At 30.4% G+C, this 15,234-nt stretch overlaps 2 protein-coding genes across 2 annotated transcripts; one reads left to right on the top strand and one right to left on the bottom strand.

Annotated features, from left to right (window-relative positions):
- Positions 1-5,877: 5,877 nt before the first annotated feature.
- NRPE5 (Eukaryotic rpb5 RNA polymerase subunit family protein) lies at positions 5,878-10,196 on the top strand. The gene is made up of 4 exons (XM_068616488.1): positions 5,878-6,251; positions 6,809-6,985; positions 8,674-8,787; positions 9,847-10,196. Exons 1-4 carry the CDS (start codon positions 5,940-5,942, stop codon positions 9,970-9,972), a joined length of 729 nt encoding a protein of 242 aa, XP_068472589.1. The 5' UTR covers positions 5,878-5,939; the 3' UTR covers positions 9,973-10,196.
- Positions 10,197-11,534: 1,338 nt separating this feature from the next.
- On the bottom strand, positions 11,535-14,820 carry BIGYIN (Tetratricopeptide repeat (TPR)-like superfamily protein). The gene is made up of 5 exons (XM_068616487.2): positions 14,648-14,820; positions 13,956-14,094; positions 12,920-13,041; positions 11,923-11,986; positions 11,535-11,838 (listed from the first exon to the last, which is right to left on the bottom strand). The coding sequence occupies exons 1-5, from the start codon at positions 14,753-14,755 to the stop codon at positions 11,753-11,755; spliced, it is 519 nt and encodes a 172-aa protein (XP_068472588.1). The 5' UTR covers positions 14,756-14,820; the 3' UTR covers positions 11,535-11,752.
- Between the last annotated feature and the right edge of the window lie 414 nt (positions 14,821-15,234).

Raw genomic sequence — 15,234 nt, 5'->3', positions numbered from 1 at the left:
TAACTTAACCAAGTATTCTTTTCACAAGTCACTCATGACCTAACCATGTATTTTTTCCACAAGTCACTCGTGATTTAACCAAGTATTTTTTCCACAAGCCACTTCTGGCTTAAGGCAATGAAAGTTGTCTTTGTGATCAACAACTCACATGGCTTGCTTAGTAGGGAGGGATTACATCTTTCGAGGTTACAATGAAAGACTTTCTTTCCTAGTTTTCTAATATGAACATAAACCGTTTTCTTACAAAGCTTTAAGGGTGCAAAAAAAATAGTGGAGTTTCAGCACTTGCAAGTAATGACTCTAATTTTTTTTTTCTTCTCTTCAAAAGCATGTCTTTATATAGACTTGAAGAATGTAGTTGTTGCATTCCCTTTTTTTAGTCATTGATTAGCTTTGAACCCATTTGAATGTCTTCTTCTTCTATCACGTTGAGAAACTTTAAATGTGCTTCTTGTAACATTAGTTGATCTTCTATTCTTCACACAATCTCCTTGATAGTTGAAAATACTTATCATCCTCAGTAGCAAAATCTTTTTCACCAAACTATTGTAAAAGTGCATATCATATTAGATAAATAGCTAGACCATGGTTGAAACAGACTTTTGTAAGAAAAGTTGGTATGCATAACCTTGATTTAAAAATCTTGAGAGTACAAAAGAGTGTGAGAAAATGCTTAGAAAACTCAGTTAATCTTGCTTTTGATCGTAAATGTGTTATATGAAAACATTGACAAAGTACTCTATATACTAACATTCTTATAAAAGTTGTTAATCCATTATTCTTTTGAAAAATAGTTACAACATTTTTTGGTTTAATTGATTAAGACATGTTTTAATCTATTAAACTGTTAAGACTAGATTTCCTAACTTTATATTTTAATTAACTAGTTAATAGATAATTGATTATCTTGTTCTGAACCTCATTAGGAATAATTTAATTGATTAATAAAAAATGTAATCGATTGTTACATTTTTAAAATCTTTTAAAATAATTTTTCTCTTCAAAAGTCATTTTAACTCATTTTAGAATGGTTGTGTGTTGACCTTATGAATATGAAAGACTCCAACAAAAAATACAATGAAAGAAAAACACTCATACACATCAACAACATCTTCATCTTAAATCGTCATTGCTGAGCATATTATATTCACACTTTAAAGCTTTAATAATAAGTTCTTGGACTGTAATCATGAATAAATCTCTTATTTTAATTAATATTCATCTAATTGGGTTTATTTTGGCCTTAAATATTATTTTTGATAATTTTGTGTTTTTAACCAGAGTTGACGATTTGAAGGCAATTTCTACCTATGTGAGTGGGCTGATTATACGAAAGTCCAAGTTGGTTCTTTGAATCAAAACAACTTGACAAATTCTCTCTACACCTCCATACCTTCCTTCTGCACCTTCATAATTTTTTAACTCTAACAATATCCTTTTGAATATGATGGAGAGTATGATGCCTTATTCTTCATTTTCAAGTGGTGGTTACTCATGGTGGTTGGTGGTGAATGTTGGTTGTAGAGGTAAGTTTTGTAGTGTTTTTACTGGTGGTGGTTGTATTTTTGTTCATTTATTTATTTTCATTTTTTTATAAGCCAAAAAACCCAGGAAAAAATCCAGTGAAGTTAAAAAATAAAGTACAAAACTAAAAAAAATAAAAAAAATCTTTGCACTGGAAAATGTCGAATACAATGAATCTTCTTGCTAACCCTCTCACACACGCTCAAATAATGGAATTACTCTCTCAAACAGTGTGGTTGAAGAAGGAAGTGATGCAACTGGAAGGGAGGTATGGAGGTGTAGGGGTGCAATTGAGGTTATTTAAAAAAGTGAGGTTAAGCTTCATTTAAGATTATTTAAATTGTTTTAAAAGGCTAAACCTGACTTTTCACAATTAATATGGAGGTGGAGAGAGAATTTTCCAAACATCTTCCCTTTAGGCTTTCCTCTAAACTAACATTTGTTATATTGCATGTTATATTTTCTACACTAGCTTTTGAAGGAGAAGTTTTCAAACTCAGTTTGTAAAAATCTTTGTTAATTCATCTTATCAATAGCAACATATTGTTTGCACACATTCAAACGATACTTATAAAAAATTGCAAAAATATTTTTAAAACACAATTCAATCCTCCCTTAATGGTGTGTTTGGATTGGGGAGGAGGTGTGTGGAGATTTTAGAGAGTGGATCTGTGATTATTTGAGAGGAAAGTGTTAAGAAAGTGGATGTGTTTGAATTAGAGTATATTAAAGTGGATGTGAGAAAAAAAAAATTTGAAATTTGTGAGTGATGTGATGGTTGTGAGGAAATTTTGAATTTTTTTAAAGGTGTAAAACGTAAGTTTATAAATTTACCATTGTTTTTAAAAATATATGAATAATGAAATATGAAATATTTTTGTGTAAATTTGAGTTAATTTAAATTTTGTAAATTATTTCAATACTATTGAATAATTATTTGTTAAAAAGCATGAGTTTCTTATAATTAAATGTGAATTTTTTTTCATAAAAGTGATAAATTTTTGAGTGACGTGATGAGTGTGATTGAAATTTTAATTAATAAAAAAATAAGATTACAATTTCTTTTATATTTAATAAAATAATTATTTTATTTATATATTTATTTTTTTAATTAATAATAATAATATGATATAATTTTTTTATATAAATAACTATATTTATTGTTATTATATTATATTTATTTTTATTATTAATAATAAATAATTATTAATAGCATTATTAAATATTTTATATAAATAAAATAAAATAAAATTAATTATTATGAATAATATTATTATTTAAAAATTTATTTAATTTAACTTATTTTTATTTATTTTAAAAAATTATTTTACTTAATATTATCATTATTTTATAAATTAATTTTATATATTATTATTATTTAAATATTTAAATAGATATATTAATAATATTTTTTATTATTATAAATATATAAATATTTTTATATTATAATTTTTATTATTCATTTATTATTATATTATATAATTATATTATGTTATCATAATTATTTATATTATAATATTATATATATATATATATATATTATATAATCGAGTATGTATAATATTGTATAATATGTAATAAAATTTATGTAGTATATTATACATAATCAATTATGTATATCATTTTTATAATATAATTATTTTATTTTATTTTTATTATAAATATAGAAAATATTTATATTTATATTATAAATATACTTAACATTTTTATTTTATAATATGATCTTATCTTTCATTTTATTTATTTATCTAGTTTTTGTTCCGTTTATTTTTTTTTTGTCTTCAACTTATCAAAATCTGGTATAAATTGGACAAATCATCATGTTGATATGTCTTTTTGCACCATTCTCTGTATACGAGAGAGACATGATTTTCAGTGTTCACAGATATATTTCTGCACACATCACTAAATCCAAATAGTTGATATCAATACTTATCCCCTCTTGTAAACACTCTTTCCATTAAAATAATCAGTGACTTAATGTGTTTTACCTATTTTTTAGAATTAGTAATCAATAGCGTAATTATTGACTTTTTTTATTGTTATTTCCAATTTGATATGTCCCTTTTTGTATGTGGGAGGGACATGATTTTCAGTGTTCACACAGATTTTCTTTCTCACATTTCTGCACACATCACTGAATTCAAATAGTTAATATGAGTACTCATCCCCTCTTGTAAACACTCTTTCCATTAAGATAATTAGGAACTTATTGTGTTTTACCTATTTTTCAGAGTTAGTAATCAATAACTTGATTATTGACTTTATTTTTTTATTATTTTCAATCTGATATGTCCCTATCTGTATGTGAGAGGGACATGATTTTTAGTGTTCACATAGATCTTCTTCCTCACATTTTTGCACACATCATTGAATACAAATAGCTAATATCACTACTCATTTCCTTTTGTAAACACTCTTTTCATTAAAATAATTAATAACATGTGTTTTACCTATTTTTCAGAATTAAGGATGAATAACATAATTATTATTGGTTTTTTTTATTGTTATTTTCAATTTGACCATCAAAATAGTATTGGTCCAAAATTATTTTTTGTCACCTCAATAGCAAATAATGAATCCTATATAAAGATAAAATCTCTTGAGTAATTACATGATATTTTTCCGCCTGCTAACACCTATACTATGTTGTAGTGGTCGATTTGTCATCTTTCACATAATGACACGTCCAACATGTGCCTCTAAATGCTTAGTCTTCGTATAATGTTGTCATTGGTAATTAAGTGAATCAACTTTTCCTTTAAAATATTCGATAAATAACTCTTTAAAAATTTATCTTTTTTTTTAACTTTTTATAAAAGTATTAGCAAACTTTGAAGACTCCTTTCTTCATGTCATTCAAGTGTACTCCATATTAATCTTATAACATTTTTTTTTATTAATTAAACTATTTTGTCTTCAATTAAGTGACATTCTCTCTTCTTCCATATAAAGTTATCTATAACAAAATCACAATATATTTTAATAAAATAAAATAATAAAAATAATTATTATCATAACCATTACATTTTTTTGATAAATTATTATGTTTATTGTGCTTATAATATATAAATTTTTAAATATATAAATACTTAAATTTCACATCAATATAACAAAATAATAATTTCATATATTGAAATTTTGATTAAGCATTATTAAGACAATTTATTTAAGAGAAAATATTTTGTTGGATTTATCTTACATGAAATAAAAGTGAAATAGAAAATTTATCCACTAATAAAGATTACTCTCTATTTTTAAGGATTTGTTTGGATTCAAATGGAGAATGAAAAGGCAATGAAGGAAAATAGGATATAGAAAGTGTGGTTGTTTAAATTAAGAGAAAGTAAATAAATTTGAGTGAATTTTTTTTAATAAATAAAATTGATGTGATTAAAAAATTATCTTCTATTTTTTAATAATAATATATTACTCATTTATTTTATTATAACAAATAAAAATATTAATATTAATAAAAATTTAATATATAATAATTATGTTCAATATATTAAAAACATAATTAATTATAATTTGTATATATATATCTATATTATAGTATTCGTTCTACACAATTAATTACATTAAAGAAATAATCGACTATATATAATTTTTATTAAAAATTTCCATATATACAAAAAAAAGTTACCTTGCATTTTCTTTTTAAATTTTGTGAGTATCTCCCTCATTCTTTACAATTTGTTTCTTCTCCTTGTACAGTAAATGTGGGTGTTCCTTATGATAGGGTAAATGTTACTAGCATAAAGTTGTTTTTATAATTTTCATTATATAATCAATAGAATTAGGGGTGGCAAAGCGGATTTGTCTCTTCCGTATAGGCTCCGTTTAAGTTTGTAAAATGCGAGTTGGTCTGCAGGCCTGTAATCTGATCCTTTTTTTTTTTGAAAGGTGAAGGAGGAGTGTAGGCAACAGCGGTGTGATAATAGTAGTGTGCAACAATAGTGGTGTGCAGTAGCGGAGCGGCACGAGTGGCAGCAGCGCCGCAGTTGCAGGCGAAGCCACGGAATCACAGGTGGAGCGAGGGAGTTGTGTTTTGAGTGAAAACCTAATTTTCTATTACTCAAAAAGTTGCGACTTTCCATTAAACCAACAAGTCAATTTTTTATTTATTTATTAAGGACTAGCGGGCCAGCTAGCATTGCCTCGTTGTTGGCCCGTGCAGGCAGCAGGTTATGCACGACGGACTAATGCAGGTTAGCGGATTGAAAAAGTCAACCTGTCCCACACGGCCGTCCTATATAGCCTGTCCCGCTTTGCCACCCCTAAATAGAATTCTTTAAAAATTAAAATAAGAAAGTGAATATGTTATTTTCATTTAATGCTTATAATCAGAAGTGAATTATAAAGAAAAGTTGGAACAGAAGTGGCACTGAGTCACAGTCAGGAGAGGGAGAGAAATGGCAGCTGAGAATGGGTTCCAGTGGGAGAGAGTGGGAGGAGAATTAGCAGAACAAGAAGGAGCAGAACAAGAAGAAACAGAACAAGTCAAAGGGTGTTTGAGCAAGTTCATCGATGATGGCACCGTTGAAAGTCACAGATACTACTTGTCTCGCAGAACCACTCTGGAAATGCTCAAAGACAGAGGCTACTCCATTCCCTCCAACGAAATCGACCTTTCTCTCTCCCAATTCCGCCACATGCACGGCCATTCCCCCGACCCTGACCGTCTCCGCCTCTCCCTCGCTCACGCAACTAACCCTTCCAAAAGGGTATCCTTTTCTTCATCTCTTTTCCACCCAACTCGCTCCCTCAATTTCAATATCTTCCCCTGAAATCTAAGGAAAAATTCAATTTTTATATAGTGGCCATGTTTTTTTTACTACTTTATAGGTGTAAAGAATCTACTAATGCTTACCAAATGGTCATCTCTCGTGGGTTCTTTCTTTTCGATCACTTTTTTTTTTCTTTTTCATCAGCAAGATACATTTGATTTAACCCGTCTGACCGGACTTTTGAGGCAAAATTGATTTTGGATCAAATTAATTTTGTTAAGTTAGCTTATTAATTTAGTGAAGTTATTTATGTTTTGATGTTTTAGTCTGAGTAAGTACATGTTTCCGACCAATTTTTATTTGTAAATCGATTTTGAAGCGAAATTGTCTTGGTGTTTTTTTTACTGTTAAATTAAGTTTGACGTATATTTTACAATGAAAGGTTATCTTTTTATCACTCTCTGTCAAACCTAAGTTTAGGGACTAATTCAATAACACTTGAAAATGACTGAGCATTTGTATTTCTAGTAAAATCAGTTTCTTGATGATTGCAGATTTTAGTCATTTTCTGTGGGCCAGGTGTTGTGAAAGTTACTGCTATTCGGAACATTGCGGGGCAGATTGTTAATAGAGATACTTTGAGTGGTCTTATATTGATAGTGGAGAATCATGTTACTAGCCAGGCCTTGAAAGCGGTCGGTCTTTTTTCCTTCAAGGTTGAAATTTTCCAGGTTTGTGATTCTAACTCAAACATCTCTCATAAATGTTCTACAGAAGATTAATTTGGTTTTATTTGTTTCTATTTTTCGTTGGATCATATAAAATTGCATGTTGTATTTTTCTAACAGAATTGGTTGACATGGATTTTCATTGTTGGCCTCTGTGCACTTAAAATAGTTGCGGTTACCATGTTGAACAAACGTATGGCAGATATTTCCTGCTGTTTGAGTAATAGTAATATTCACTTCAGTTATGCTCAGCTGTCAGTCTAACTGTTCTGGACAAGGTTTTAAATTGCAGCAATGGTAGCACAATTGTAGCTATGATTGGATTGTGAACACCCCTAAAACCTTGACTTTGCTGCCCAGACTCTGGTTGTAAACCTCTTTCAGAAACCTTTCTACATGTTAAGTTGATAGGAATTTGAGTTTTGTGCCTAAGTCCTAACTATATGTGTAGCTGAATCATCATATTTCAGTAAGTTCATTCAGTTAATTAGTGGTTTCAGAACAGGAAGTTTCTTTGATTCTCTCTCCGTTTTCACTCATTTTCTCTTGATTTCTATCAGTTTCTCGCTGCTTGTTGATTTATTAAAAGCAAGAGCATTTTCCTCAACCAGAAACCATGGCTTACTCTCTACTACATTCTTATCCTTGGCTATCAATCTAACTCAGACACTCTGAAAGCTGAACACTCTCTCAATTACATTCTTTTTGTTTTTATGAACTTTACACGAACTCAAATGGAAATACTCTCTATAGTAAATAGATAAATGATAATATATTTACTTCCTGATGCTAAATTTCAAATCGTTGATTCTATCGCATAATTAAAATTTGTGCTCACGTGATAATTTGTTACTAACTTTATATGTTGTCATAATTTTGTCACATCCAAATTTTCTGCATTTCTATGTCCATGCTGTATCCATGGTTGGAGTATGCGTCTATAGTTTCATCAAGATGCAACTTAAAATAGCCTGTACAGTTTAACCGGTAAAGAATAAGGATGCAGTTGGAAATCCTTCCTTCGTGGAAGGGAAAGATGAAGAAAGTGAAAATAATTCCTTGTACTCTTTGAAGTCAGCAAATGTTTCAAAAATAGTTAGTATGTTGGAGGACAGGTTATAAATGCTTGGCTAATTGAAGGCAGATAAGAAGCTTGGAAAACATCCTGAGAATTCTATTCTTAGTTCATTGTTAGGAGGGATCCAATCATTATATGACATATTTACTGAGACAATCTTCTCCATTTAAAAATTTCTTGTTGTGATAGAAAACTCTGCTATTTAAACTTTTATGATCATTTAAAACATATGTCGCAAGCATGGATATATATGTACTGAAGTCCCCTTAAAGCATATCTGATATTCTTTCATGTATAAACTGGGAGTTTTTCAAAGAAGAAACCTTTGGCATACAATTTTTTGCTAGACGTTGCTTGCAAATTTTGAGTAACTATGGCATCTCATCCTGAATGGCCTCACTTTGTATCCATATTTGCTTCAGTTGTGATCCACCAATCACTTGTAATTGTTACAACTAAGTTATCTTTTTAATAATACCCATAACATAATGATGTCTCTGTAATTTTATTTTCCTCTAATATGAAACTTATTGACTGATTTTCTTACCTGTGCTGACAAAAACTTAGTTTCTTGCCCAAAAATTCATGGAAATCTTTTTTCCCTGCTGTTCAGATCACAGACTTGCTTGTTAATATTACAAAGCATGTGTTGAAGCCAAAGCATCAGGTGTTGACTGATAGGCAGAAGAAAAATCTCCTTAAGAAATTCAATATCGAAGAAAAGCAGGTCAGTTTTGATACAATTTGAAAAAGCTTATCTCAGACACGAATTACGTCTTTCTGAATTGTCTATGCCCTGGTTATGGACCCTTCTATTCAAGTTATTAATTTTTCTATGGTGTATCCTGTGAACTCGTTAAGATTGTGCACTTTAGATTGAGTCATGTGTAGATCAAACAAAGTTGCATTTTCACATTACCGAATGAAACCAATTTCTGTTGGGAATCAGCAGTAACAATTGGTTTCACATTGAAATTTGTAACTAAACTTTTACACTTTGATAATTGACTCAATTTTTGTCTAGATATGTGCTACTTTGCTGTGGTTTCTTAAATAGCATGCTGCTATAATGTTGTACTTAATCATGTCGTAGTAAATACAAATATAGATAAATATAAACACTTCCTGACACGGTAATTATGAAAACCATGCATGCCTGGAGTTGTAAACTCCATTGCTTTTAGAAGGGTGTTGTGCAAAGATCTGCTGAATCTTACACCAAGATATCCCTGCAAGTTCTGCAAGATACAGCAGGAACTTTTTAGACAAGGCTGAGGCTACAGAACTAGTAGAAAATAAACTCAGGATGAAAGAGCTTTTATGGAGAGAGGAGAGAAAGCTGAGGTGTGTCTGACAAGAGAAAAGGGCTCTGCATATAGAGTCAAAAGATATGAAGAAATCCGTTGCAAAAATAAATGTAAAAACAAATAAAATGAATTTAATGTACCAATGGTCAGAAAATAGTATATAAGTTTTATCCTTGGAATGATGGGAACATGTTTGTTATGATTAAATGTGCTTACAGTAGCCATATGGAATACTGATATTTGTATTCGTTCTTCTATTGCACATATACATATAAATTGTAAACTAGGAATCTTAAATTCTGCGTTATTTTTCATTTTCAATCAAACATAAGTTTTCTTATTCTTAGCTTCTCCATGCGCCACCGATTGATGGAATTGCGTGGCAATAGTTGAGAACATATTATAGTATAACTTTTGCATGAATGTTAAGTTTCATAGTCCAAGACAAGTACTCTTACATTAAGTTTTGCTGTTTTCAGCTTCCCCGCATGCTACAGACTGATGCAATTGCACGATATTATGGACTTGAGAGGGGCCAAGTAGTTAAAGTTACCTATAGTGGTGAAATCACCCAGATGCATGTCACTTATCGATGTGTGTGGTGATAGTTTCTTGTGCTCTCTTGTATTTTGCAGGTTGAATTCCTAGTATTTAACTGTTGTATCATGCTTAAGGTTATGATTGCATAAGTTCCACATGATCAACCCTAACGCTCTGAATCTGTTCACTGTAAATTTGGTGGTGACATTTATCTCTCTTCAGTTCTTGAAGAACAACCTGCATTGAGCAACTTCATTCACAAACGTTTTATTTATTTAGATTTGTGAAATGGTGTTTTGCAAATTATATTTCTGATCTCACCTTTTAGGATGAGGTTTTGTTGACCGTATCCTACACCTTGCAGACTATATGAAAGAAGCTCTAATTTAACAAATGAACCCACGTTAGTTATAATTTATGTTCTCGGTAACCATGCCTTAGCAGTTTTATCTATCCACATTAGCTGTCTGTGTATTATTTGAAAAGAACATCTGTTCAAGTAGCATCCTCAGCTTAAGCCGAACATGGTAGTGTGGCATGCAATTCTGAAGCTTGCTTTTTCTTACTGCTCTGATAAATTAGCTTATAATATTTGGTAGAAAACCACCTTATAAACTAGGTGAAAAACTTACAATGTATAGTGAAAAATAAATTAAACTTTTAAAGTAACTTGTAAAGTTGAAAGTGTTTGGTAAAGTTATAATAAGTTAGATGATATAGAATGACATTTAATTATTTGAGGTAAAAAGAAATCTTAAATAAATTAGCAACAGTACAAGTAGTAGAGAACAAAAGGTTAGCATCTTATAACTAAGTTTTTTTATAAATTAGTTAAAGTGGCTTAAGAAAATGAATTAAAAATTATTAATATAAACATTGGTGAAACTAATTTATTAACTCGCAAAGTTTATACACATTCACATTAATGTCTAATTGAATAAACGCGAGTAATAAATGAAAGCCAAATTTTGTTTAGCTTAAAAGGAGGCGCTTTCTTATCTTTTAATTTCATTTTCATCTTTTACATCTGTACGTTTTGAGAAATATAAAAAAAGCACAAGAGTTCACTATGTTATGTTTATATTAACGTATGTCTTCCTTGGCAAATCAATATATGAATTACCGAGTTTGATTATTTAAGCTTCAAAGGTGTTTTCACTAATTGTGAAGTCGCTTTTCCTTTAAATATGTTTTAATATTACTATTGACTTATGAACAAAAGTATAGGTTGTTTAATATTTTAAAGAAAAAATACTATTTACTGTAAATATTTTGGACATGCATGCCTCAAATCCAGGCTGCATCAAGAAAAGCGCAGAAGTAATATATCTCTGCATAATCTATCATATAAACCGCATAATTAATTATCTTTGAATCTTTTTAATCTCTTTTCACTTTATAACCGATTATGAAAGTCACATGATTATTGACTAAACTTTTTTATTTTTTCATATTTTCAAATCTTCTTCAAAATATAATAAATGAAAAAAAATATAAATAGTAAAACTAAAAAATATATTTTCTTCTCATTTGTTTTCATTTGTTGTATAATCCAAAACAACTTTCATTTTCATTTATTTCTCACCTCTTTCTCTTCTTTTTGGACTCCATCATTCAATCCATACAATTTAATCCAAATAAAATGTAAATCTATTAATAAATGATCACATATCCAGTGGCTTAAAATTATTGCCACGTACACCCTTTGAGAAACAAAAAAGGTTGAAACAGTATTATTTCTCAACGGAGGATTATTTCCCATTGACTTTTAACATGTTTCCAGAAGAAAATAAAACAAAAAAGAAGCTAAGCTCATGTTCGGTAGAGATTATTTCCTCAAGATTCTCAATTCCTCCGGGCAAATGCGGTAGCAATGCCACCAATTACAAGTCCCACAGCTGTTGCAGTGATGCCAATTCCTATTACACCATCTGCATCGATACAACAAACATTTGCAATTCCTTAGTTAATGCAAAAATGACGGGGTAAAACCTCAAGAAACAAGTGATTTATACCTTTAGCAATTCGTTCTTCAACTATTTTCTTTAGGGTTAGTGCCTGCCTCCAATCAGGTGCAATCTGCAAGAACAAGAGTTCCGCATAAAGTTAAGAGGTATTAAAGGAGAAAAGCTGAAAGAGAATCGTCCATGATAGACCGTAGATGTATATGTCTAGTATCCCAAATATGTCTAGGGAGAAAATTTTACATAGAGCTTAAATTTGACCCATTGTTAGTGTAAAGTCTTTCCCATGCTTTTTCAATATTCAATAAAGTACTACAACATCTTTGTAAAGACTGATTTTTTTACAAAAAGTATAATGTACATTAACACTGGAATCGTATATGTATGCGTGTATACATAACCCATAATTTTGCAAATAACATATTAACAAGAAAAGAAAAAGCTCCCTACATGGGGAAAACTTTAGAAACGAAAGTTATAGATAAAGTGTGTTAGAATTTCAATTATAACATTAAGTTGAGTTAAATTCAATTCAAGTTGGAAAAGACAAAGTCATTGAAGTTTTTAATTCAACTAGAGTTTGAGGTGGATTTTGTTGCTAATTGAATCTGAAAAAAAAAGGTGTCAAATATGTATACAGTTTCAATAGAAACTGAAAGTTAGTTTGAGTGTTCCAACTGAAATCCAAACACACCCTAAATATCAGCTAAATGAAATGAAATTCGGCTATTGTGAGGGAAAAAAAAAACCTCCCAGCATAGAATCAAAACAGTGGGTACTGGATATCTCATAAGGATAACAACGATGGGTCTTGACATTCCTAGGATCCCACTAGACTAACAAAAACGATCCATTATATGCAGCGAACAGAATTAACATCTATCACTTGTAGATGGTATTATAAAAAATAACTATGGCAAGTTCTATATTGGCATGTTGATAAAAATCCACTATCCATAACATGAGGCATCATAAGAAATGACAATCCAAAAGTGGCAAAGTACGATAATTAGTGTCTGACTACTGTCTACAAGTGAGAAAGAAAAACCTGCAAACATTGATCCACAAGCTGCCGGCTCCTTCCATAGTCATTACTTCTATAGTAACCAACAGCCAGAAGATAAAACTTCTCTCTTTGATGCAAAGGACTTTTATCATTGCCCAAAGAAGCTGAAAATCATAATTAAGGATGTATAAGCTTACCCATGCATATAAAGATCAGGCTCAGAATATTTCAACATCAAACACATGTATAATGCTATATAAGAAAAGCAATTGAAAAAGTGGAATAGACTGTGGCCATGGTGGCAATTGGCAGAACACAGTAGCATTAGCAGGTCAAGACTATCTTTTATCATTAAAACGAAATGTCAATTTAAAAGGCCAAATACATAAAGAAACAACAACAATATTTTCATACATGGAGTGAGCTTAAATAGCTGTAGGAAATCAGTGAGATCTTAAAGGCCTTGGTTAAAAATCTTCCTTGCAAATGATAGCTTATTAATTTCACCATATTACATTAAAGTTTGCACAATAATTATAGAAAGCCACAACGACCCCAGTGCCAACATCAGAGAGATTTTGGAGACCAGTCAATAATTGCATTACGTGTGATATTCTGGCTTATTTTGAATTATCCATCAGGCTGGGAGAATAATCACACAACTCACAATTGGGTTGCTTTATGCTCCGAGTGACATTTCATTAATTTTCCATAATGAGCAGAGGAATCCGAGCTAACAACTAAGACTTATAAATTAATTATGCATAACAGTTTTGAGATGTCACGACTCATGAAATCCCAGGGATAAAGAAGATGGGGCACTCAGATAAGATGATTAAGCCAATCAGTGAAAAGTCTGAAAGTAATAAGATGTCTTTTAAACTGCTGCAACTTTGCAGAACCTTCAGAACATAAACTGAAAACATGCAACTGATGTTGGAAGCATCACAAAAACAGAGAATATAACTTTTATCATTAAGTTTATAAATGGTTAGTGCCAAAGAATAAATAAAAAAGTATTAACTAAATTAAACCATTTTAAAAGCAGATCAAGATATAATTCTGTAATTTACAGTACTTTCAAGCATGGCTATCCCTCGCTGAACATCTTCCTTTTGCCTTGAATGAACAAGAGCCCATGACAACCTCATAATACTCTCATTCTTCCGCTCCTCAGAGTCACCATTAGCAGCCTCTGCAATTTCTCTCTCACAGCCCTTCAAAACACGCCAAATAGTCAAGACCGAAAAAAGGAAACCAAATAATACCACAGGCTACACTCCTACATCCAATCCAAGCCAATTCATCACAGCCTACAGTAACAAGTTAAACAGCGTATTCACAATCCCCACGGCTATCATCACTGCCATAACTGATTAACCGGAGAATTACCAATAGAATTTTCTCCATTTCTTCTACTCAATTTAAATCTTTAAAATCTAATTACTAAAGATTAATCAATTCAGAAGAAAAAAAAGATCCAAGATCAATTCAGGAAATGTCTCCGAAAAAACATCGATTGGACGCATCCAATAAGAGATTACGCAAAGCAAATCATTCAGGAATAAACACACAATGAATGAAGCCAAGAATCGTCTCAAAGCCCAACAGCATTGCGTTTCCCTATCAATATTCTAGAAAAAACAAATTTCTGGTGGCAAAACTAGGGTTTTGAAATGAAGAAACCAGAAATTGAAAACAGAAAGAAAAGAAGGGAATGTTGGATTTGAGATTGGTGAAAGGAAGGAAAGGGAAACGAAGGTAGATTACAGCAATGACGTCACGGTCGCACCACGGGATCTGTTCGCCGCCGTTGAAGAAGTTTCCGATGGACTCCAAGAAGCTTCCCATTTTGGCGTCCACAAGCGCGCACACCATAAAACGGTGACTCAATGCCCAATGGTATTTATAGGTTTGGAATTTTGCACTTTTTAGTACAAACAAACCTTACAATATGACGATTACATGTTTGTTATTTATTACGTTTTCACATTGAATAATAAGTACAAATACCATTATCTGATTTAAAATTTAAATTATTTAAATGTGAACAAATATTATTTATTTTGGAATAGGTTCAAAAGAGGATTAATATTAAATAATTGATCATAAAATATTTTTTAAATTTGAATTAGTTTCAGTGTTGTAAAGAACGACAGGTTTTAAGTATGTGTCTTAATAATTTTTATGTTATTTTTAATTAACAATTACTGAATCTTATATTAAATTTTAATGTGCATATTATATGAGTTAAACTTTACTTTCAATTAGAAAATTATATTGCACTAAACAAATTGGATATTAAATAAATAAATAAATAAAAACACTGTGTACATGGGATGGGAATTTGTTATTAA

The sequence above is a fragment of the Phaseolus vulgaris genome, chromosome 1 (genome assembly GCF_051622355.1).
Source record: "Phaseolus vulgaris cultivar YP4 chromosome 1, ASM5162235v1, whole genome shotgun sequence".
NCBI lineage: Eukaryota > Viridiplantae > Streptophyta > Magnoliopsida > Fabales > Fabaceae > Phaseolus > Phaseolus vulgaris.
The sequence above is the reverse complement of the archived record's forward strand: the minus strand, read 5'-3'. Positions and strand labels throughout refer to the sequence as shown.

What these genes read in the sequence shown, in the direction of transcription:
- BIGYIN (XM_068616487.2), bottom strand. Translation starts at nt 14,755, where the DNA reads ATGGTGTGCGCGCTTGTGGACGCCAAAATGGGAAGCTTCTTGGAGTCC. An exon ending in GCGACCGTGACGTCATTGCT is followed by an intron (nt 14,095 to 14,647) that starts GTAATCTACCTT and finishes CGTGTTTTGAAG; the next exon opens with GGCTGTGAGAGAGAAATTGC. An exon ending in TTGTGGATCAATGTTTGCAG is followed by an intron (nt 11,987 to 12,919) that starts GTTTTTCTTTCT and finishes TTGTTCTTGCAG; the next exon opens with ATTGCACCTGATTGGAGGCA.
- NRPE5 (XM_068616488.1), top strand. Translation starts at nt 5,940, where the DNA reads ATGGCAGCTGAGAATGGGTTCCAGTGGGAGAGAGTGGGAGGAGAATTA. An exon ending in CAACTAACCCTTCCAAAAGG is followed by an intron (nt 6,252 to 6,808) that starts GTATCCTTTTCT and finishes TGATGATTGCAG; the next exon opens with ATTTTAGTCATTTTCTGTGG. An exon ending in TCAATATCGAAGAAAAGCAG is followed by an intron (nt 8,788 to 9,846) that starts GTCAGTTTTGAT and finishes TGCTGTTTTCAG; the next exon opens with CTTCCCCGCATGCTACAGAC.